At 41.6% G+C, this 23,223-nt stretch overlaps 3 protein-coding genes across 7 annotated transcripts in view; 2 read left to right on the forward strand and 1 right to left on the reverse strand.

The window, feature by feature from the left end:
• Positions 1-23,026, reverse strand: part of ak2 (adenylate kinase 2) — a 36,864-nt gene extending 13,838 nt beyond the window's left edge. The window contains exons 1-4 of one of the 2 annotated variants that reach the window (XM_079655955.1): positions 22,822-23,025; positions 19,095-19,220; positions 18,059-18,169; positions 16,367-16,461 (exon numbers count right to left, since the gene is read on the reverse strand). In XM_079655955.1, coding sequence (XP_079512081.1) covers positions 16,367-16,461; positions 18,059-18,169; positions 19,095-19,220; positions 22,822-22,920 — 431 coding nt within the window. In that variant the 5' untranslated portion in view covers positions 22,921-23,025. Of the gene's footprint in view, positions 1-16,366; positions 16,462-18,058; positions 18,170-19,094; positions 19,221-22,821 lie in introns of both variants that reach the window. The other variant, XM_079655954.1, reaches the window with a different exon arrangement.
• LOC307021814 (zinc finger protein 862-like) lies at positions 4,499-8,035 on the forward strand. 4 transcript variants are annotated; one of them, XM_079654281.1, is made up of 8 exons: positions 4,499-4,674; positions 5,608-5,673; positions 5,820-6,027; positions 6,131-6,316; positions 6,600-6,775; positions 6,858-7,030; positions 7,415-7,584; positions 7,671-8,030. In XM_079654281.1, exons 2-8 carry the CDS (start codon positions 5,608-5,610, stop codon positions 7,916-7,918), a joined length of 1,227 nt encoding a protein of 408 aa, XP_079510407.1. In that variant the 5' UTR covers positions 4,499-4,674; the 3' UTR covers positions 7,919-8,030. The 4 variants fall into 4 exon arrangements, with proteins under 4 accessions (XP_079510407.1, XP_079510408.1, XP_079510410.1 ...); XM_079654282.1 differs by having other exon boundaries at positions 6,146-6,316; XM_079654284.1 differs by lacking the exon at positions 7,415-7,584 and having other exon boundaries at positions 7,671-8,035.
• Positions 8,004-10,103, forward strand: LOC307021815 (uncharacterized protein). Its single transcript, XM_079654285.1, has 5 exons — positions 8,004-8,257; positions 8,364-8,570; positions 8,812-9,030; positions 9,106-9,258; positions 9,363-10,103. Exons 1-5 carry the CDS (start codon positions 8,033-8,035, stop codon positions 9,540-9,542), a joined length of 984 nt encoding a protein of 327 aa, XP_079510411.1. The 5' UTR covers positions 8,004-8,032; the 3' UTR covers positions 9,543-10,103.
• Positions 23,027-23,223: the final 197 nt, after the last annotated feature.

The following is a 23,223-nucleotide window of genomic DNA, read 5'->3' on the forward strand; positions in this document are numbered from 1 at the left end:
TAAAAGCGCTCACACGAGTTGGTGATGAAGGAACACGTCTGCCTGCTCAATGTGTGTCAGCTTACAAATCAGAGCATGGCATGTTCTATTTAACCGTTAAAACGGCTATGTAAATCATGACTTGTTGCACAGTGGAGGCTGTAGACATGGAAACAACAGCATGCTTCCAATTAAACTTTTAGAAGTGTTTTCTTTCTATTCAGGCCTCAGCCTGCTGAGATTATGAAAGGAGTCAGAGCGTGTTAGAGCAGAACAGCAATATGTACTATCAGAGCATCTTTCAAAATAGGTGGAGAAATAAACAATCAGGTTGTGCAGTGGTTTCTGTTGGTTGTCGTCTTATTTAGCTTGGGGCAAAATGAAGACAAAGAGGAAAAGTCTACTTATTTAACCAGATATGCTGCAGGACATCCTGCATAGCATGTGTTTCCAGGAATGGTAAATTAAGTCCAACATTGAGAGAGTGTTTGAGTTATGAGAAATGTTTCACAACTTCCTAACTTTGTCTAAAGTTCAGTCTCCATGTGTCAGCAGAGTGCTGCGGTCTCTGCCGTCAGAACAGAATTAACATGGACCCGAGAAGTGGTCTGTCTGTGGCAAACACACAAAAACTATCCCTGTTAAATTACATGTATTATATTTAATTGTTTATGCACAATAGCACTGCAGGAGGAAAAATAATGACGACAGAAACGGAATTAAATGCATTCACCGATTGCTGTAATATAAAATCTGAGAATATAGTACAGCAGAGTTTTAGAAGTTTGTGCTCATTCAAAGATGGCTAAAACAAAAATAAATTAAAATCAGCAAGCAAGAAAGCTAACAGTTTTCTGAATGCAGTAAAATATGTTGTTTTCTTTTCTGAGGGATAAAAGGTATTGTCAGTTTTGGAATAAATTATTTTCAATATTTTGAGACATTTTGAAAAGTCCAAAGTGTTTGCTTATCGAGACAGATCGCATGAGGAAATCATGAATTTCAGGAACAGAACTTTGATATTCCTTTTTAAGAATCTGCAGAGGAAACCCCTCCATGGACTCCACTGAGTCATTAAAGGCATGAATGTGACAGCAATTGAGGATAGAACCGGCAGACGATAACACACACCGGTACCGAAGACATAGCACTGCCTTTAGTTTCCCTCCATACATTGCACACATGAGTACTGAACAACCACATGCATGCCAAGAAATAGAGGGCATCAGCAAAGTTGCTACTCTAAACATCTGCAGACAGGGGCGGATTGGGACTACAAATCAGCCCGGGCCTCTCGACTGGCCACTTTGGTACCGCCGGCCCACCGCGGTACCGCAAGTAAATACCGCTAGTAAATTGTCGACGGGGGGGGGACGGGGTGACTTACCGCAGAGGTAGACATTAAGGGTAAAATGCCACTGGCCCTCTGGAACAACACATTTGTTGCAATAGTAATTTATGCACTAACTACATTACTACTTGAATCTTCAGTTCTTCCTCATTTTCCTCAATTGTTCATATTTGGTTTATTAAAATAATGATATTGTGGTCATTGTTAAAAAATGTCTGCTATTATTATGAGTATTATTATTTGTATAAAGCGCTTTCTTTCTGCCTTCCTGTCATTAGGAGTTAGAAATGTAATGGCTATGCAATTGATTAGATTAGAACCTTCATTATCCTAAACTGCTGGGACATTTCCCTAAAGCCAATACCTTTATATTGTCTACTCTTCACTTACTTGTCAGCATAGGTCGGCATTGATGTACAGAGCCAACAGAAGACCTTGTTTATATTGGCATCATATTGAGAGGTGCAGTGACGCGTCCTAAAACCAGGAAGTAAGCTGCTGGTTCCCTCGACAAAAAGCAATGGGATTTCTCCACAGGGTTTTGGAAAATAGCTGGAAATAAGGTCTGTGGAAAACAAACCTGTTTGATGAATGCACGTTTTGTTCAGCCGGATAATCTCCACATGTCTACCCTACTTTTATAATTTTCGAATCATAAATCTAATCGATAGATTATTAAAGGGTTTTAGGACGCGTCACTGCACCACTAGAAGCCAACTCCATCGATCAAGCTGGCCGAAACTTTCTCTCCCTCTTCTTCTCATGCTCCCTATCACTCTCCTTTAACTCCTCCAGTGACTTTCTTTTATTTGATGATTGTTTTTTGCCCGGCGCTTGGCCGGTTACCGCTGGTATTAAAAACATTTTGGCGAATGGTTAGGTGGCGCAATAGTCTGTAGTGAAGGAGCGCGCTCCGGGGAGCCTGCTCGCGCTGCGCTCCGGGGAGCCTGCTCGCGCTGCGCTCCGGGGAGCCTGCTCGCGCTGCGCTCCGGGGAGCCTGCTCGCGCTGCGCTCCGGGGAGCCTGCTCGCGCTGCGCTCCGGGGAGCCTGCTCGCGCTGCGCTCCGGGGAGCCTGCTCGCGCTGCGCTCCGGGGAGCCTGCTCGCGCTGCGCTCCGCAGCAAACAGCTGTTTGCTTTTCACCCAACAACGACAACCGACTCACAAAACGCTATGTTGTAGCGTTGATAAACAAAAAAATGTAACTAAATTGTTAGTCAAAATACCAATACCACAGGACCATTTTTTTTAAAGCAATATTTTTAGTGGCCCGAGCGGGCAAAGTACGTTATGCTGGCCCGGGGTGTCTAAATAGTGCTTCCGGGCCAAAGGGCCATTTAATCTCGAGCCCTTCCGGTTACCGGCCGGCCCACATCGTCCGACCGGCCCACTTCAGTACCGGCCAGGGGCGGCGCCAGGGGGGAGCCCCCAGGATTGCCAAAGCACCCCCTCAGCACCCCCAAGAAATATATATTTGTTTGTTTTTTTCGATTTTTTTATTTTTTTTTTAATTAGAAAAATTATTGATTACATCAATGCAAATGTGAAACAAACAAATGTTTGACCAAAAACATAAAGCCAACACAGGTGATTAGGCCAATGGCCAGCACCCATTAGATTTTTTGACCTACCCAGAGGCTAAATTACTTTGTGACACTTTAGTGACTTCCTGTTAGCTGGAGCGCCAAATTATTTGCTAACAGCAAAGTGACAAATGGATCGTTTTTTAGTCCCTTAAACGTCCACGTGTGGACACTCAATCAAAACCACCTGAAAGCGAGAGGGATTCTGCACATAATAGGCCTCGTGAGTACAAGTAGCTTACTTCTGGCTCTCTGTGTTTCATTCAAGCTCTGCTCTGTGTGTGTGTGGCACGAGCCATTTTGTGTGCGTGCTCGAGCACCGGTGGGCCTCTACCGGAGATCGTTGTGGTTAGCATCTGGTGCTAGCTAGCCAAGCAAACGGATATAAGGAGCTTTTTCAACAACAAAGTGGAGGGAGAACTCTCTCCTGTCAGACTGAGAGTCTCAAATAACCTCAGCTCAGGTGAAGTAAAGGACTCTCAGTGTTTAGATAGTTAACTTTAGTCTAGTTATCTCAGTGGGTCTCAAACGTTTTGTTTTAAAAAGGGGACTGATTTGTAAAATATCTATAAAGAAATAGTAAATCTGTTTACAGTTCTGTTTCATATGTATGTTGAGAGATGTATCCATAGATGTCTTCATTTTGCTCTCAAAGTGCACCAGATTGATGCTTTTAACTTCAATATTTAAAAAAAAAATCTTCAGGAGCATTTCAAAATGCAACATGGGGAGGGGGGGTGCTAGTGGATCGCCGGAGCTGTTAGATTAACATTAAAATGCTTATATTGTAGTTCTAAGTGCACTGACTTGCGGCCTGTAGCACCATCCTTGATGGAGCATGCAGTATGTGTGGGCAGGAAAGGAGTGAGCAGAGAGTAGAGTAGTTGTCGATTTTTGTTCTGTTTTCTGTGACTATCTGCCTCACCCTGTCAGACTTTCAGTTGCGCGCGCTACTAAAGAGACGTGTTACCATGGAAACCAAACAATGGTTCAGCTGTATTAAAGTCCGAGTGGAAACAGTTGTGAGAAATCGGGAGAAATGCAGGAGAAATATGACCACGGGAGGAAACCGGGAGAGGGCAATGAAATCGGGAGTCTCCCGCGAAAATCGGGAGGGTTGACGAGTATGAGTTGCAGTAGAAAATTCAACTGTAGCGCTGGTGCATTAATGGGAAACCCTTAAAGTTTGAGCCCCCTCTATGAAACGTCAAGCTACCCCACAGCATCCCCTAGAGAAAATCTCTGGCGCCGCCACTGGTACCGGCCCATCGGGATTCGTCCCGAACGTCCCGATGGCCAGTCCGCCCCTGTCTGCAGATACATTTTACATTGGTGCATCCCTACCAAACTGGTACGTAAGCAGAGGTTAGCAAGCTAGGAAATAACACAGTAATGTGACATCCTCTTCCACATATAATTCCTGGTAAATTACATGGATGACCTTTACAGACATCGCTAGTGATTCCCATTATTCCAGTGTTTCCCCTATATTTCAGCAGCGGCGCTGCGCCGCTGCTGAAATATGCGCGCCGCTGCTAGGGGGCAGCAGATAAAAAAATAAAATAAAAAATTTTTTTTATTAAAAGAATTATAAGTGCTGCCCCCTAGCGCTCGCGGCAACTTCGAGCCACCGATACGCGGGAAAGCTGTCATTTTCAGAGCTGAAGGAAAACTGCCTGACAAGACAGACAACAGCAAGTTGAAGCAGACATAACTTTATTTGGACACAATCACCTCAAGAAGAAGGTCATAACGCCATAAATGTAAGTTATTATAATTTAAAATGTTGTTACATTTAGATTAAATAAATTAATACTTTGATAAAAGCCTACAGTTAAGAATGAATTACATCTAGCTAACTTAGCTAGTTTGTAAGGGATAATGTGCAGCGACGCGGTCATTATGGGGAAAAGAACACCCGACAGGCTGATCAGGAGCCCGACGCGAAGCGGAGGGATCTAGATCTGCATGAAGGGTGTTCTTTTCCCCATAATGACCAAGTCGCTGCACATTATCCCGCTTATTACATGGCCACATTCTCAACAAAGTAACGATATGACTCCCAATATTAATTGAAATGCTTTTATAGATTTAGAAAATGTTTTTATTGATTTAAAAAATAGTACGCTATTATTTATTTAAAATGACATGCATCCGCTAAGAAAAATAGTCCTTTGTTACTGTTTGAACTAACGTAGCAACGGCAGGAACTGCTTCGATAACGTTTTAGAGGAGCTTTCTGATTACAGATTTGAAAACATCGCTGCTTGCTTTAAAAGTAGCACAATTCATTATGTCAAAGCTTGGAAAGTATCTAGATATCCCTGCCCAAATGCCAAAGTAACTGGCAACTGAATATGTGTCGCCGTTTGATGTCTATGTCTGGACCGTTGCGTAAAAAGGAGGGTTTCTGCCCCGTTAATTATCCGCTGTTTTTCTTGTCCCAGTTTGAAAAGCAAATTGCATGCAGTTTGCTTTTCGGCCATACTGTATACAGTTAAATCGACCGAAGTTCTTTGTAAGCGTCCTTAACAACGGTCAATAAGTCCTTGACAGCGGTCTTTCTGTTCTGGATTAACAACGTGTCACGTGTTCTGAATTGACCAATCAGAATAGAGTATTCAACTAAGCCATGTAATAAAGCTAGTTAACACCCAGTGTAATAGATTGTTCATCACATCTTATGTTATTTTCAGATGAGTTTAAAAGGCTGGCTTGTCAGCAAACGAAAGAGAAGTGATGATCGTGGTGATGAGGAGGAGGTTAGTTGGGTGAAGTTAGGGAGGTGGGTCTCTGTTGTCTGGCAGCAATGTTTTGAAAGGGGAGCAAATGGATACACACTTTTTGGGAAATCGTTTTTAAGTAGTTGTTTAAATTTACAATTGTATTGACTGATATCTCGTACTAGACAGGACATGCGATGAGAGTAGGCCAGAGCAGAGGAGGTGAAGGAGCAGGTCAGGATAGAAGAGAGGAGCAAGGTGCAGCTGCTGCTGCTGTCAGAGGGTCAGAGGTAGGAGGATCAGAAAGAGCAAGGCACCGGCAATCAGGATTTGATCCAGGGTGGATGGAGGACCCGAGGTTCAAACCTTGGCTGTACAACATAGCTAACCATGGTGAGAATCTAACATATGGAGCAGTTAGGGGCTTGATCTCTCAGATGTTTTAACGATCATACAGTAGCCAAAACCTCTTAAAGAAAATAAATATATATCAAAGATCTTGTCCCGACAGGAATGTTCTGCCGCTTGTGCCGCCAACACAAGCAAGCACCGAAGCGGGGGGTGTCTACACGGCCATTTATTGAGGTTGGGTGCATGCTTTTCCGAAGCGACTACCTTGATAAGCATGCTGCCACTCGGCACCATCAAGAGAGTGTGAAGGCACACGCCGCACTGATTCAAGGTAAAATTCACTAATACTGTAGGCCTACTGTATCTTATTTTTAGCTTATTATTCACAAAACTCTCTGGTTTAGTTTATTTTTTTCAGTTTATTTATTTTAAAGAAAAGAATGCACATTAATCAACATATCAGGTTTTACATCAATGTAAATGTGACAGATTTAGCTAGTAGACCTAAGCTAGTTTTCATCTGCAGTCCCTCAGCAGGTCAACATAGTACAAACAACACAGTAGGCTATAATACATTACAATTTTTATTTTTATTTTTGTTTACCTTTCAACAGGGTCCTCAGTGCTGGTCGCCTTTGACCCAGTTATCACCCTTGAACACGAAGCGGTGATTGGTGGTTTTAAGTGCCTCTACCACCTCACGAAAAAAGAACATGCTCACCATACGAACTATGCTGACCTTTTGGAGCTCGCAGAACTACTTGGCTGCCAGTATTTTGAGAAGTTAAAGGTAAGTTAATGCTTTCTTTAATCAACTTCATCACAAAAAAAGTGTGCAATATTTAATCTTAAGTGCATTTGTTTTCTTTAAGATCGGGAGGACCAACTACACATCTCACCGAATCATCGATGAGATGTTAGAAATCCTGGGCACTGTCGTTGAAGAGCCTATCTTGGCAAACATCAGTGCTTCTGTGGCAATTGGGCTTGAGGTGGACGAGACCACAGATGTGTCTGTGAAGAAGCAGCTCGATGTTCACGTTAGGTATAATTTTATTCCAAGAATGACAACAATTAAGACTTAAAATAATTTTGATTGACGTGTCTTTATTATGTTTAATATAGTCTTGCATAGCCAGACCTATCTCCACACTTCGTTTACACTGTGCCAGCGCTGAAGAAAAGTCTGGCTGGACTCATTACCACTCGGGGACAGGGGGGCTCCGGGGGAAACGCTCTATTTCTTTAAACCAATCACAGTTGGTTGGCGGTTGCTAGCTTGTTGTTCTTTCACGTAGTCTGGATTGAATCTGATCGGGGCAACAACATATTCCACCGCCACTTATTGGGTAGTAATAATAAACAAATAAGGCTTATCCCAAAGACCTACATCTGTTGAGTCAGTCTGACTGTTTAATATGTTCATCAGATACATGGACAAAAATGGGCTGCTTTACAGCCAATTTCTGGACCTGGTGACAGTCAGCGATGGCAGAGCTGACACCATAGTCAAGGCAATAAGAACGATCCTTACAAAAAAGAACATTCCCACCCAGAGGATTTATGGCCTGGGGACAGATGGAGCAGCTGTTATGACTGGTATGAACTACCAACAAAAACAAGGTTGATATTCACTGCAGCTTAAAAACTAAAACATGACATAAAACATGTTTGTCCTGAAACAGGGAGAGTGAATGGAGTGGCCAAGCAGCTACAGGACACCTTCCCATGGATGGTGTCGGTTGCATGTGCCGCACACCGCCTCGCCCTGTGCTGCAAGGACGCCTCATCAGGAGTGGCTTACATGAACTCTTTCAGGGACCTTCTACAGCAGCTACACCTGTACTTCAGGAAAAGTGCGAATCGCACAGCTGTACTCCAGGCTGCAGCAGAGTGCTTGGGCCTGGATAACTTGAAAGTGAAGGTAATTTAAAAGGGAAAAAACATCTTCCATATTTGGAGGCACCTGATATGACTTAATATGCTTTCATCTTGTGGCTCTAAATATTTTTAGGAAGTGAAGGACACACGCTGGCTTTCGCAAGCCATGGCTGTTTCCAATCTACAGCGGAACCTGACCGCTGTCCTGGCAGCCTTGGCTGAGGAGACGGAGCATAAGAAATGCCCAACAGCCAAGGGGTTGTATGGCTTTCTGGCCACCTACCGCTTTGTGGCATCGGTCTACCTGCAAGCAGATGTGCTGCCACATATCAGCAGGCTGTCAAGGCTGTTCCAGAAGGAAAATGTCAACTTCCTTGCTCTGAAAGTGCAGGTATACTTTCCAATGTTTTATTTTTGACACCACTGTCCATACACTGCTCATACTAACCAGATATCTGCTGCTGCTGCATTTACACCTACTCTGTCTTTGTTATTAGGTCCCTGTGACAATGGCCTGCCTCCGAGCAATTAAAGATGCTGGAGACCATCAGCCACCAGGGTCTTTCCTTTCAAAGCTCCACGCAGACCTGGACAACCCTGCGGGACTTGGGGCTTACAGTATTGTCCATGAGGAGGAGAGGAACAAGAGGGGGACAAGAAAGGGACTGACCAGGGAAGAGCTCTGGGCCCGGTTCAGGAGCCAGGTATGTTTGTTTTGGATTTAGCATTTAGCAGACGCTTCTACTCACCAGAACTCACAAGTGTATCTCCTTTCTAAACAAGCGACTAAGAGCATAATCTAGAGCTAAAGTCAAAGTGCAATCGTAGCAAACAATAATACAAAAGGTGCTTAAGAGGGAGGATCCTGTTAATACTAGATGCCTATTAAGTGGTTTGAATATGGACACAAGTTTCAGTTTAATAATCTGTTGCTGTTATGGTTAGGTGATGGATCCATATTTCGATGGCCTGCTGGAGAGCCTGGAGAGGAGGTTCCAGAATCTGGACCTTTTAGGGGCCTTCCATGCGCTGAGCCCTCAGGCAGCAACTGGAGATGAGGCCAATGTGCAGCTCCTTGCTGGCAAATTTCTACAGGCTGACTGTAATGAGGTGCTGCAGGAATGGTCCTCTTTTAAACAGCAGCTGATAGTTGGGCCATTCAAGGTATCATAATGAATTACAGTAACATTCCTTTTCAGGAGTTCTATAGCCTGGATTGATGTTCATGTTGTGTTTCAGAACTTGGATCAGCAGCAGGTGATGCAGGAACTGGCATCAGAGGTGGGTGAATGGGGGCTGCTTTACCCATCTCTGAGCAAGCTGGCTGCCATTGGCCTGACCATCCCAGTTTCCAGTGTAAACTGTGAGAGGGATTTCTCAACATTGAACCGGGTAGGATACTTGAACAAGTGATATCATTATTTGACTTTATTCAAATCTCAACCCCATGGGCTCCACATCCACTCGTCTGTTGATTATTATGTTTGTATTTACAGGTGAAGACTGACTTGAGAAATCGCTTGCAGGGGGAACACCTTGCCACCTGTATGCGATTGAGCATCAATGGCCCCCCAACCAGAGACTTTCCCTTTAGGAGAGCCTTAGAGCTATTCTTTAAGACCCCCAGAAAAATAAAGTGCTCTCAGGCAGGATGCCAACTGTGCCATCATCACTAAATGGAGTGAGTCATTTTATGTATAGAGCATAAAAAAAACATCATTTTATGTATAGAGTATAAAGAAAACATATATGGATCAAGAAACAAGGCAGGACAAATGATATATGAGAGAAAAACTAAGGAAGTAAACCCCTTGGCAGAACCCAAGATATTCAAGTCACTGGGGCAGTGGAACGAAGTGGAGACATTTGGCACATTCATTACTAGGTGCCATGCTCTTTTGACACCTGATATTAAACTAAAAAATTGCCTGATGAAAGTGATGTAAATGAACAACAAAAATAAAATAAGTTACATATGTGTTATTGGCTATGGTAGTTTATTGGTATGTTCAATTATTTGATTATTAAAATGTAAAACGATCTTTTTCATATGGGTGTTTAGAGTTAGATCTAGTCTCTAGTCATTGTGTGCTCAAAGTGCACCAGATTGAAGCATTTTATATTAAAATGTAAAAACAAATCTTCCCGGGGGGGCATACCCCCGGACCCCCCTAGAGGATGTGATGTCCAACCACCAATTATGTTCATACAATACTGAATACATTTGAAGCCTTTAATGATGTATGTGTCTTTCTTGTGCTGGCAGACAAATAGAAACATAATGGCGGGAAGCACTTCGCACGCGCACACACTTAAAATGTCCATGCGCGCCGCGCTCACATTTTGCTGGGCCCGCGTGCCTTAGCACCGCTGCTATGACTCCATCCTAGGGGAAACACTGTATTCACACATCCAATTAATAGGAAACATTGCACCTGTTCAAACATGGTCATGATAAAAACAAGGTAATAGCATTACAATAAGTTATAATCTTTTTTTTCAGATTAGAATGTTACTCCAGTTTTAATCGACAGACATGTTTTCAGTAAACGACCGAAACCACTGGGTTGTGCTGTTAGCTGCTTTAACATTTAACCTAATGAATGTAAGCAGGAGAGTGCAGAAATAATTTAACCAAGTTAAATGGAAACACAGCCCTTTCTTAGCCTAACTGTGGAGATTGAACTACATGTTGATGAAATGAAATGTTGTCGCCCTAAAGATAAATCAGCTGAGGATGGTGTGCCCCATTTGTCTCTGTGCTCTTAAAAGGTCAGCACATGTCCAAACTAGTCTGTCACAATACCAGAAAGGTTTCAAATGTGAAGTCTGTCCGTCATATTGAGGCTTTTAGAACACGGTTTCAGCTCATACCAATGCCAGAGAAATTCCACAATGTTCGGTACACAATTGTACCCTGTAGTTTTTCATATAAAAAAAATGAAATGCCATATATTGTAACGTTTGTTTTGTTTTTAGTTTTTGTCAAATGTGCAGGATGTACTGTGACGCCCTTGTGACAAATCTCTGACTGTGTGACCTCTTTTCATTTCCTTTTCACCAGAAAAAGGAAATAACTTCATTTTCAGAATTGTATTAACGTCACCATTAAATATCACTTGATCTAAAAAAAAAAAGGATCAAGTAAAATCCAGAGTGGAAATCCAAAAAAAAAAGAGTGTCAGTTGATCATTTAATTGTGTATTTAATGCAGCTACAATTTAAGGATTTTCTTTTTGGCATTTTTGTTGATTTAGAATCAAACTGATTTATAATCAATGAAGACACTGCCCTTTATTATTTACTTCAACATACACGTCTTTTTATGGTTTGTTTGTTGTTTTTTTTGAAAAATCGCAAGTTTCCATATCTACTTTGTGTCATTTGTGTGAAAACATCTCCTTTATACAACTTTATTAATTCCCGCATCTTGACAAAAAAAGCAGAGTTGATATGGACTATGAATGGACTGACTGTGAGCTATGGGCTTAGTGGTGTGTTACAGAAGGGCAGCATGGTGTTACACTATACCAGGGGTCGGCAACCTGTCTGATATAAAGTGCCATTTCAACAAAAAATATCTGATTAGTGTGCCAACGCTCGTTAACTGTCAACGGGAGGGCGGGGGGAGCCTCGCTGCGGGGTACCTGTGGCCCTCTGTCGCCTGTCAGCGCAATTTACATGATGCAGTTTAAACACAGTTAAATAAATAAAGGGCGGTGCCGGCCGTCAGCGAATCGAGCCCGGTCGTCAACGGCCCGCTGGCGACCGGCTCGGTTCTCTGACGGCCAGACCTACTGTAATTCTCCAGAACACACAGTTGGCCAGTCCGCCCCTGTGTAGCATATTATTTTCGATGACAGATGAGCAGATCGCCACTGGGTTTTCGACTAAGGACACAGCCACGCAAAAACTGCGGCATGAACAGCTCCTTATGGGTAATGCAGAAAGTCGACTGGAGTTAAAGAGAGCGGGGCCTAGAAGTTATCCTTCTGCGCTGCGTTGCGTGCATGGCTTCCTTCTGCAGGCGGTCTCGTTCAGGATCCGAAAATACAATTAAAATATTTTTGCACACTTACTCCTAGTAAGGGACTGGTTACGGTCCCGCGTGCCAATGGTGGCACGTGTGCCAGGGGTTGCCGACCCCTGCACTATACAATGTAAAAATACTTATTTAAATGTATTAGAATATACACACATACAACCTAATCTCTGAGAAAACGCACAACATGAAGGATAAATACACAAACTGACACAATGAGACAGGGGAGTAGTGCATGTTAGACAGAATGAAGCAGCACCACAACCAAGCGCTCCCAACTGCGGCTGACGGACGCAGACACACCATAAAATCCCACAATGTGAATACTTATTTTAACTTAAAGGAGCTTTACCAAACGGTAATGCAAGTCAACAGCATCTCGCATACTGGCTGCTAACAGCTTACATGTACTATCTTTCCTTCTGCTGATATCAAATCAGACATTTTGTTTACAATGTTGCGTTATTAGGGGGGGTCATTTTAGATTTTAAAATGTTGACAGGATGCCATAATTCTCAAGCCCCTTGATACTGATTGTATGGTACCTACAGTATTTTAGAAATAAAGGTCATATCACAAATTAATATCAGTTTTGATGCTTTTGACCTACCTAGACAAACGTCACAAATTAAATCTCTGTCTAAAATAAAATTAACACAATTTGCTCTAGAACTATGCTTTTATAAAGGCTTGCGTGACTGTTGTATGAACACCATAAACATAACAGTGTGTCTTTTATCTTAACACTCAAAACTAAACTTAAAATAATATATTTGAATGTTTTTTGTTGCCTTATAGTGAAGGCCACATTTCTTAAAAGCACCCGTTTGTTTCTGATAGCTTCATTACTATAACATCCTGCATGTTTCCCTGTTTGTTTGAATGTCACTGGGGAGCTGGAGCTTAATTCTAATAATTACATTTTTTGTTCTTCGCATATCTCTTTGGAGACTCATGAAAAGGAGCGTTCCGACACAGTTTACAAATACAGTAAGGCACGAGCAGCCACAGCAGTCATCAGCTTCTTTAAAGAGCCTGTGACACGAACCCAACAACTGTTGTGCAATGAAATAGTGGGCTACTAGTAATCTCGAACCGTCAGTTTAAAAAAGAAAAAGCGATACCGTTCCGATAAATATCAATAATTTCGAACATCGCGGGAAAATTCCTTCGACTCATTTTGAGGTTTTGGGGGAAGCCGGAAGTGACGTCAATGCGGGAACGCTTCACTGTGCGGCGAGAGAGCCAAACACGGACAAAGTGTGTTGTCATGCGTAGAAATGGTGAATTACTGAGTTTAGGCACGTTAATAACGTTTTAATGAAGTTGACTACAGTATATTCATATTTGTCAGTGCTTTCATGTCAATTCGGCAAACATAAACATAAATGATCGTGGTGAAGATGATGATTAAATTAGGATTAAAAATCGGTAGTGAGAGCTGCTGAATTTCCTCCCGTCGGATGTGATATAAAAACAAATCGATTATTTTTGTAAACTCAAGTGGATGAAACTACATTTATTAGTGCTTTCATGTCAATTCGGCGAACATATGATACATTAAATGATCGTGAGGCTGATGATTTAAAAATCTTTTGTTTGAGCCGGTCTGCATTTCCTGATGAGAAAACAAACCTTAGCTTTTTGTAGTTGCAGTCAGTGGTGTAGTGGGCGTTGGAAGCGGGGGTACCCCCACTTATTTGAAGCATGATTTATTTTTTTAATAGTCTAATACATCTAAAATCATTGCCAGTGTTATCAGTTGCAAGTGTGTGTTTGTTGTAATAATGACGAAAACATAATAGGCAGATTTCACAGTATTTATAATAAAAACGTAGCTCAAGCATTTATAAAACTAGATTTGAAGCGTGTGTGTGTGAGGGGCAGAACTGTGTGTGTAGGTTGACCAGGTGTCCCGCACTGTGCGGGACTGCACACACAGCATTTTTATTATTTGTCCCGCGTCCCACACATTGAGACTATGTCCCGCATTTGAGTGATAGTCGCGCAGAAAGGCCGGATCGGTTCGCTGACAGCCGGCACCGCCCTTTATTATTATATTGTCTAAACGGCATCATGTAAGTTGCGCTGACAGGCGACACAGAGGTCCCCAAGCCCCCCCCCCCCCCCCGTTGACAGTTCACGAGCGCGTCCATAGTGTCTCCCGTCCACCCACCACCCCGTCCACCCAGTTAACATCCCCACTACACCACTGGTTGTAGTAGTACACCAACATGGATTAAACGTGTGTTTTTTTTTTACCACAATGTTGGGGAAATTAATGGATAAAATGCACGTATGATTATTATTATTATTATTATTATTATTATTATTATTCCCACTCCGATCGGGACACTAGGTCCACCGTTTCCCCGCAGCGAGGCTCCCCCCATTGACAGTTTACGTGGGCTGGGCTGGGTGCAGTGGCGGACTGGCCATCGGGACGAATCCAGATGGGCCGGTACCGAAGTGGGCCGGTCGGATAAGTCACTAGCACATCCCCCACTCCCCCCGTTGACAATTTACTAGTTGTACCGAAGTGGGCTGGTCGAGAGTCCCGGGCTGATTTTTAGTCCCAGTCCACCACTGGCTACATGACCGTATGATCGCCCATATTGACGCACCTAATTCCTAAACTTCTAACAGATACAAAATAAACCGATCCTTCAGCCTCATATGAGCTCCCAGACACATTCAAAATTAAACTGTCATCGCTGTCTGAGCTTGCTGCTGTGTGCGCCATCGTGCGTTTACATGCAGATGCTGGGATCCTGAACGGTGCAGCTGGAGCGCTGTGCCCGCATTGACGTCACCCATAATTTGGCGGGACTTGAAGAATCCCCGAGAAGATTCAGGAAATGGTCAACATTGAAGGGCAGATTAATGGTTATCAAAGTACAAATATCCAAAACCAGTTCAGTAACGGTTTTCAAGGGGACAATATTTACTCAAATTGATGGGTTTGGATGATGGGGGAAAATCGTGTCACAGGCTCTTTAAAGATGCGTCCTGCGACCTTGCAGCTGCAGGACACTCTCCGGCCTCCTCCTCAGTTAATCGCATGCTTTCACGCTCCACTTCTCTCCGGCATTATCTCACTGTCCCAGTCTCTTCTGTTTAAATTAGTTAACCCTTTGGAGTCCTTGGCTAATTTGGCCGTTTTCGCATACTTTTGATTTGTCTTACTAAACCCCATTAAGAAATGTTTGGCATGTCAATGTTTGGTATCTTTTTTTTAAGGACAACCTCACCTATATAACCTGATAGTTATTTATTTCATTTTGAGATACTATATGAACATTTTGGAACCAAACTCACAAAAAAACGTAAAAACTGATTTTGAAAATGATATTATATTTCATATAGGTAACACAAACATACACAACGAAACCATTTGAAAGCTGGAAATATATACATGGGATGTCACTATGATAAATGTGAAAGTTTGATTGAGGTAGCATGAACCTATATACAAATTGAACAAATAACAGGTGTATCCATAGGCTTTTTTCCCTCATTTCTCAAGTTCTGTCAACAGTGACACAGTAGGCACAACAAAACATTTAAAAGCTTAAATAATGTACATGCGATTTCATTCTGATAAGGTAAAAGTGTTATTATAAATATAATACAAATATATATATAAACACATTATGTACAAAAATCTGTTTTTTCTGTCTTTATCTGTGCCACGCTTCTTGGCAGTTTCTGTCAACTACGACACAGAGGGCAACATCACAGGCTCCTCCTCCATGTCAAAAAACAAGCTTATAGCTTTCATCGTTCAGAGTTCTTTTCATTATAGTTGAATCTTCAAAACTCTAAATCTAAATTCTCAATGTTTGTCTGTCACTTTACTTCAATCGCAGTCTCCCGCCGCCTGTCTTCGTATATCTTTGTCTCTCTCCATTTCCCGCCGCCTCTCTTTGGTTCCCGCCGTCCCTCTTTGTCTCTTTTGTCTTGCTTCGTATCACTCCGTTTACCTGATTACCTCACCCCCTCCCTGGTAAATACATCCTGTTGAGCAGAATCTACAGTTTCCAGTATTTTCTGTTTCGTAAAATGATAAAATACGGCGAATATATTAAAATGTGTGCTTCCATTATTCATACTTTTGAAATATATTTGCATTAACTTTATATCACCGTATCTCCGTGTTTATTGGGTATTTTTGAATGAAACAAAGACTGGGATATAGTTTCAAGCCAGTACTTTCGACAGAAACAAACAGCAATGCTGTCCGGACTGTTGTTTTTATGCGGCACCGGCTTGAACAGGTCATGTGATCTGATCACGCCGGCGTGACGGTCGACTCCACAGGGTTAATCTATGGATGGGTTTAACACTCCGAGAGAATGAGGAGCTGTTTCCATCCTGGGAGCTCATTACTCGTTGTTGTGCCTGGGAAATAAAACAGATTGGATCCCTCCCCTGGTGGTGAATAATTAATTGTCCTACCTTCCACAGATCCTGCGGACCAACATAGAGTCGTCGACGGAGAACTCGATCACCGAGTCCAGGCTCTCTTGTCTCTTGTCCAACAAATCGTCCAGCTCCAAGAGACAAAAAATACTGTTAAAAAAGCTTTATAGTTTATTTTTGTCTGGTATAATGATCAGATGAAATGAAGATATCAGCTTAATGTCAGACATGTTACATATGCAAGTGATATGTTAAATAGAAGTGTTTTACTGTTAAAATGTACATTTTCAAATAGTATATGGTTGCTTTTACTTTACAATTTGCCTCTCTTTCACATGAAACAAAATGAAGAAAAAAAGGCTTCTCTTTCTTTCCTTTCTACTAATGAAGAAAACATCTAGGATTTAGTTTGCAACATGTTATTAGATATATACTTTTATTATTATTGATACTCTTAATTTATTCCAAACTTATATTTGATCATCCACCAACTAATAATACATTTTATTTATATAGCGCTTTTCACAACTCAAAGATGCTTTACAGTATGAGGGTGGGTGGACAAACAAGGACAGGCAAACAAATAAATATAGTAAAATAGAATAAACAAAAAAAGGCAGTCAAGAGGAAGTTGATTGAGAGGGGGGGGGGGGGGGGGGGGGCTTATGGGTAGACAGAGTTGAAAGGATGTATTTTGAGGCGGGACTGAAAGATCTTGGGGGAGGGGATTCCAGAGCCTAGGAGCTGCCACTGAGAAGGCTCTGTCCCCAAAGCTGCAGAGTGTGGATGTGGGAATGGATTGGAGTCCGGCTGCGGTGGATCTGAGGGACCGTGGGGGTTGATAAGGAGTGAGAAGGTTTGTGAGATAAGGGGGGGCCAAATGGTGGAGTGCTTTGTAGGTGAGGACCAGAATGTTGTAGTTGATGCGATGGGAGACAGGAAGCCAGTGGAGGTCTTTGAGGACTGGGGTGATGTGATGAACTAGAAATAATCCTACATTTTATAATTGTTTTAAAAATGTAGGGTGTATCTTTCCATCTTTCTGTTGGTCTTTATATTTGTTTTGACCTTACATTTTAAGAAAGCGACGCAAACAGTTTGTCCTGCTTGCGTTGTAGCCTCCCCTTCAATTATGTTGTTTAAATTGCGACAGTACGCATGGAATCCAACATTCAATCAGATCAGATGATCGATGGACTGAGCTAGACTGACTCGAAATACATACAAAATAGACCAAAACCTCTCAAACTCACTTTAACAACACTTTGTACCTCGTTTGTTTAATCTGTACACAAACCAAAATGTAAAACAAATTTCCTAAAATGTGAAACTACTGTACAGTTTTGTTTCTCAAGATAAGAGCAGAAAGTATAACATCACATTAAAGAGGTCATATCATGTTTTAGGGGGGTTTTCCCTTTCCTGGAGAGTGTTATAGGTTTTGGTGCATGTAAATGGTCTGCAAAGGCTAAAATCCCAAAGTTCCCCACAGGGGGAGTTTCTCTACCACATACACATAACACAGTGACATCACTACGCAACACTTGCACTTCTATTGGCTAGCGCTTGAACACATTGTATGTGACAGTTTAAGGGGGTGGGATATCTCTAAACGGTTGACCAATCAGAACAGAGCCGGCAAGCTAACCAATCAAAGCAGACTGGGCTCTGGTTTCAGACAGAGGGTGAATAGAGGTGCTGAGAATAATGTCCTTTATAAACACTAACCATCTCTGCTTGTTTGACTGTGCGAGGGAATCCGTCCAACAGGAAGCCGTTGCTGCAGGGCGGAGAGTCCAGGTTCTTCTCTATGAGCTCCACCACCATCTCATCACTGACCTGAAACACAGCAACATATCCTCATCCATCTTTTTATCTGCATAGCAACAGCTCTGCACAAGAGCCAGAAAACAACATGTGGACAGGGATTTCTTCCCCGGCCACACAGGGAGGAAATAAAGGGAGAGGAGACAAAACAGCTCTGAGGAAATCCGTCGCATGCTGAGACAGAGAGAGGTTATGCAACAGTGTTTCCGCCAGACCAGGGCTGAGAGGGCGTCCACCCCGAGAGCTGGGGGGGGTTGTTTTGAATTTTGACTTGAGCCGTCCCTTATAGATAGGCCTACTGTCTTTTTACGTTAGTGAGCCGGATCATTTGGCTCGGCTCTCTTAAAGCGCCGGCTGTTTCGGCTTCCAAACGGCTCTTCATGTTACCACAGTTTACCACGGAGCCTCAGTTTCGCCGCTGCGAGGCTCTGGTGCTCGCAGCTCACGCGTGTGCTCCACTAAAACCCCACCGCTCAGCGGCATGAATGTGACAGCGATTGAGGATAGAACCGGCAGACGATAACACACACCGGTACCGAAGACATAGCACTGCCTTTAGTTTCCCTCCGTACATTGCACACATGAGTACTGAACAACCACATGTATGCCAAGAAATGGAGGGTAGTAAAAACATTTTTCAAACACCAGTTAGTATCGATCAGTCTAAATTACATTTAACCAACTCCATTAGCAGCTATGCAAATAAGTGTTAGTAACTGTTACACTTCTCAATTTATGACTGTGCTCCAAGTCAAAAGATTAACATTTTCAGAGAAAATGTCTGGTTTTCTGTCTCTCAAAGACAAACACATGAGACATGAAGTCATGAGGGACTGAACATTAAAGGCTGTAACATCAACACAGAGCCTCAGAGGAGTCTGAAGAGGCAGAGAAAGGAAACACACAGATCCTGAGAAGCAGAGGAGCAGACAGTTACCAGTTTGCCAGCGTCCATGGTCTCCTTGAGCCTCTTGCCGAGCTGCGAGCCGGAGGCCACCATGGCCCTCAGCATGTCCCCGGTGGCCAGGTGGCACACACAGTACCGCTCTGCTAACCGCGGGGCCTGCAGGGAGAACAAGAGACATTTATGATTTATTAAGAGCTTTAGATGATGATCACCACCACCCTGACAGATGAAGAAGGTGCTTGGCAGGGCATTTGTTCTGTCAGAGGGCGAACCACCTGCATTGTTCTCTGAGAGAAGAATGAAAGCAGTTTTTGTTTTTTGCTGTCAGACTCAAACGTTTTCACCAGAAGAGATTCTTGGATTTCATGCCAAGCCACAACTTATTTAGTTGTGCCAATAAAATTATTAATTAAAAATAATTGGAAAGGGTTTTTGATTATCGGTTAACTGTTTGTCATTTTTCAACAAGAAATAGTGACACTTCAATTATTGTCAAGCCTCTTCAGTGAGGATTTTCAGATTTTCCTTGTCAGATTTATCAATAATGATTAATGATCAATACATTTTCTCACTCCTTCTGGCTTGAGTTATTCTTTCATCTCTAAAGACAGGAATGCATCTCCAAAACTAGTCAATCTTAGAAGAGCTCTACTGAGAACAGAGGACGTAAATCGACTGAGAGAGACTGAACACACTGAGGTAATGCCAGCGCATAGGTCGGTCTATTTGTAACTGCTCTGACAAGACAACACTGTGGGGCTGAGGGAGGTCAGTGAGAAAATGTTTTGGTGTCACCACAGAAGTTACTGTGTCTAACAAAGTTACAATACAAATCTGAATTATGTTATCATGCTGGGTTCTTACAGGCAAAGGCAACTACGTGCCCTTAAGAAAAATGTTTGGACGGCTGGACTTCCTGAAGCAATGGATATACACGTAATCAGTAACCTTTATATCAAGAAACCCCATCTGCCACGTTTTCCTTGCGCAGCCAAAGGTTGAAATTGCAATCTCTGCTTATCACAATATGGCATCTTTAAATTATTTATTTTATCTGACTAACAATTTACAACCCAAATGATTTAATGTATAATGATATAAAAGCCAAAACAAATCCCCACATTAAAGCAGGAACCATTTGTTTGTGATGTGAACAGTTATTAGATAATAATCTAAATTTGATAAAAATCCACCAGCTATTACACCACAGAAACCTAACAGATAAAACAATATTTTACATATTCAGGCTTCATGATTGCACACACTTTCTCTAGCAGATGCTGCTTACTGCAGATGAGTATTAGTTACATTGTTATTTTCTTCATATAAGCCTGAGCTCCTACTTAAAAATGTTTTCCTACGTGCCAATTTAGGTGTAAATGTCATCGAGCACAAGTAAAACATGACATATAGTCATTTGGGACTGAACATGAAGGGCTTCAACATAAACATAGGGCCTTAAAAGATACTTGGTACTCTGGAAAATTCTAGTATTCAATCCTCACCTGTCCTCTAATAAAGTTTAATCTTATCTAAAACAATAATCAGATATTAAACAATAACTTGATAGAGGAATTTTCAGTATTCTGAGAAATTTTGAAACTTCCAGTATTCTGAGAAATGTTGAAACTTCCAAAGTTTTTGCTTGACCAGACAGAACGCATGAGAAAATCAAGAATTTCATGAAAATAATTGTGTAATTCCTTTTTAAGAATCCTCCATGGACTCCACTGAGTCATTAAAGGCATGAATGTGACAGCGATTGAGGATAGAACCGGCAGACGATAACACACACCGGTACCGAAGACATAGCGCTGCCTTTAGTTTCCCTCCGTACATTGCACACATGAGTACTGAACAACCACATGCATGCCAAGAAATGGAGGGTAGTAAAAACATTTTTCAAATACCAGTTAGTATCGATCAGTCTAAATTACATTTAACCAACTTCATTAGCAGCTATGCAAATAAGTGTTAGTAACTGTAGTATCGATTGAAGCACAATTCATATGGTTGGATAAGAACATGTTGGACATGTTTACCTCTAGTTTTTTTTTCAATGAAAAAAGGTACTGTTTTGGATTTTAAAATCGCTCTGTTTTTTTAGTTTTTTTAATTGTTGGATTACATCAATCAAACAGTGTACCAAGATCAGTTTAAACTTTTAAATCCCTTCGAAAAACTGACATTTATAAACAGGCTTTTATGTGAATAACTCGATTTGCACTTCTTACCTTTAAAGTATGTTTGTGTATTCATAGCTAAAAAAAGTTTTTAAATGTCTATAAATGCTGTTAACATACTCTGGCCTTTTTTCATTTCTGTAGATGCCAACTACATGTTGTTGTTGTTATCATGTTGTTTACCTGTCCTGTAATAAAGTCTAATCTTACCTAAAACAATAAATCAGCCATTAAACTATATTTTGATTGTGAGGAATTATGGACTTTTTCTTAAAAACCTCAAATTGAAGGCTACAAAACCAAAGTCGACAAATCAATGGGTGACATACATGGATTAGGTCCACTTCTCAAATACAGTCTATGGTCGAAATCCTTCCAGTTATCTCCTATGTTTTAACAAAATGCATTTTATACACTATCAATGACTAATATACAAATGCTAAAAATATATATAAAGGAACAAAAGATGTACTTGAACATCTTAGGAGACAATGCAGTGAGTTTTCTAAGTATCCAAATCATTTGAACACTGACAGCAGTAAATAAGAAAACCAGTTTGACCCAAACTTTTTTTATCTGTTGATCTGTACGCAGAAAAAAAACACTTTTGTTTTTCATTGTGTACTTGTATCAACATCAGCCAAAGCAAGTAACTGAATGGTGTAAAACAAATAAAAGGAGAAGAGGACACAGACACACCCCTGTCTTCATCAATAGAGATTTGGTAAAGAACCGTGAATAGTTTTAAGTTCCTGGGAGTTAGCAGCTCATACAGCTAAACATGGTATTGATCACATATCCCCATACTGGTGAAAGAAGCTCAAAAGAATAACTGTTTTTCTTATGAAGAATTAGGAAAGAAACATTTCCCAGCCAAGGTCTGACTAGCTTGAGCGAGGAGCAATAGAAACCACCCTAACTGGAAAACATTACAAACATGCGCGGCTAAAGCTAAAAAACACCACCCGATTCCTTTGTAAAAAGTATTCTTGTAGGAAACTTATATGTTTGTATGTTAAAAATAAATAAATATTAAAGTGATAACAACTTCTATAGAAACATACCATGTACATTTAGGGTATAAGCAGACATTGACCGAACCTCAAAACAACTATAATGTGGCTTTAAGGAGGTAAAAAATTAGGCTTGGTGATATTTTCAACTTTTGTAATATCTTCTGGTTTTTCAGTGACACACAATTGATAAATGATTGAATATACATAAGATGTAGGAATTAAACTTCCTCTGTATTACCCAGTTGCTACAAAAACAACACCTGTAGAATTTTAGCATGACATCTCAGACAAAATAGCCTCATTATATTTATATTTCTTATGTCTCGGGTATTGAAGGAGGTTGTTATAGTTGTTAACATTAATATGAAACTGACAGACATATTTAAGAATAATAAAACACATCTCAACAGAGTCCAGGTGTGTTTTTTCTAAGAGTTGAAGTCACAAACACAACCAGTTCAACTAGATGTGTTAGCATTAGCATTAGCATTAGCTTGTACAAATACCGACCATGCGCAAAGGGCTAACAGCTAGCTCTGTTAGCTCCCCTCCTCTCACCTGAGTCCCCTTCCCAGCTCCGGGGGGTCCGAGCAGGATGGCACGGATCCCCTCCTGCACATCGGCTATCGCCTCCTTCAGTTGCGCGCTGGGGGGCATGTCTGGAGCGGGAAACCAGCAGGGCAGAAACTTTAATAAAGTCTGTCTGTCGTCCTACTGACACCTCAAACAAGTTCAGCCAGGAAAGGACACGTCTCCGCCTCCTGTCTGCTGCAGCGACTAAACCCCGCCCCCTAATGCTGTTATGATTGGCCGCGAGACTGCTCTGTCACTAATTGTGAGCGTTGATTGGAGGAAATCTGGGTGATGGCTCTTGTGTAATATCCGACATGGATTCCATCAGGGATGTTTCTTTTGTTAAAGTAAATTAAACTATAATACAAATAAAAAAACGTGAAACAA

Source organism: Notothenia rossii (genome assembly GCF_949606895.1).
Source record: "Notothenia rossii genome assembly, chromosome: 10".
Taxonomy (NCBI): Eukaryota; Metazoa; Chordata; class Actinopteri; order Perciformes; family Nototheniidae; genus Notothenia; species Notothenia rossii.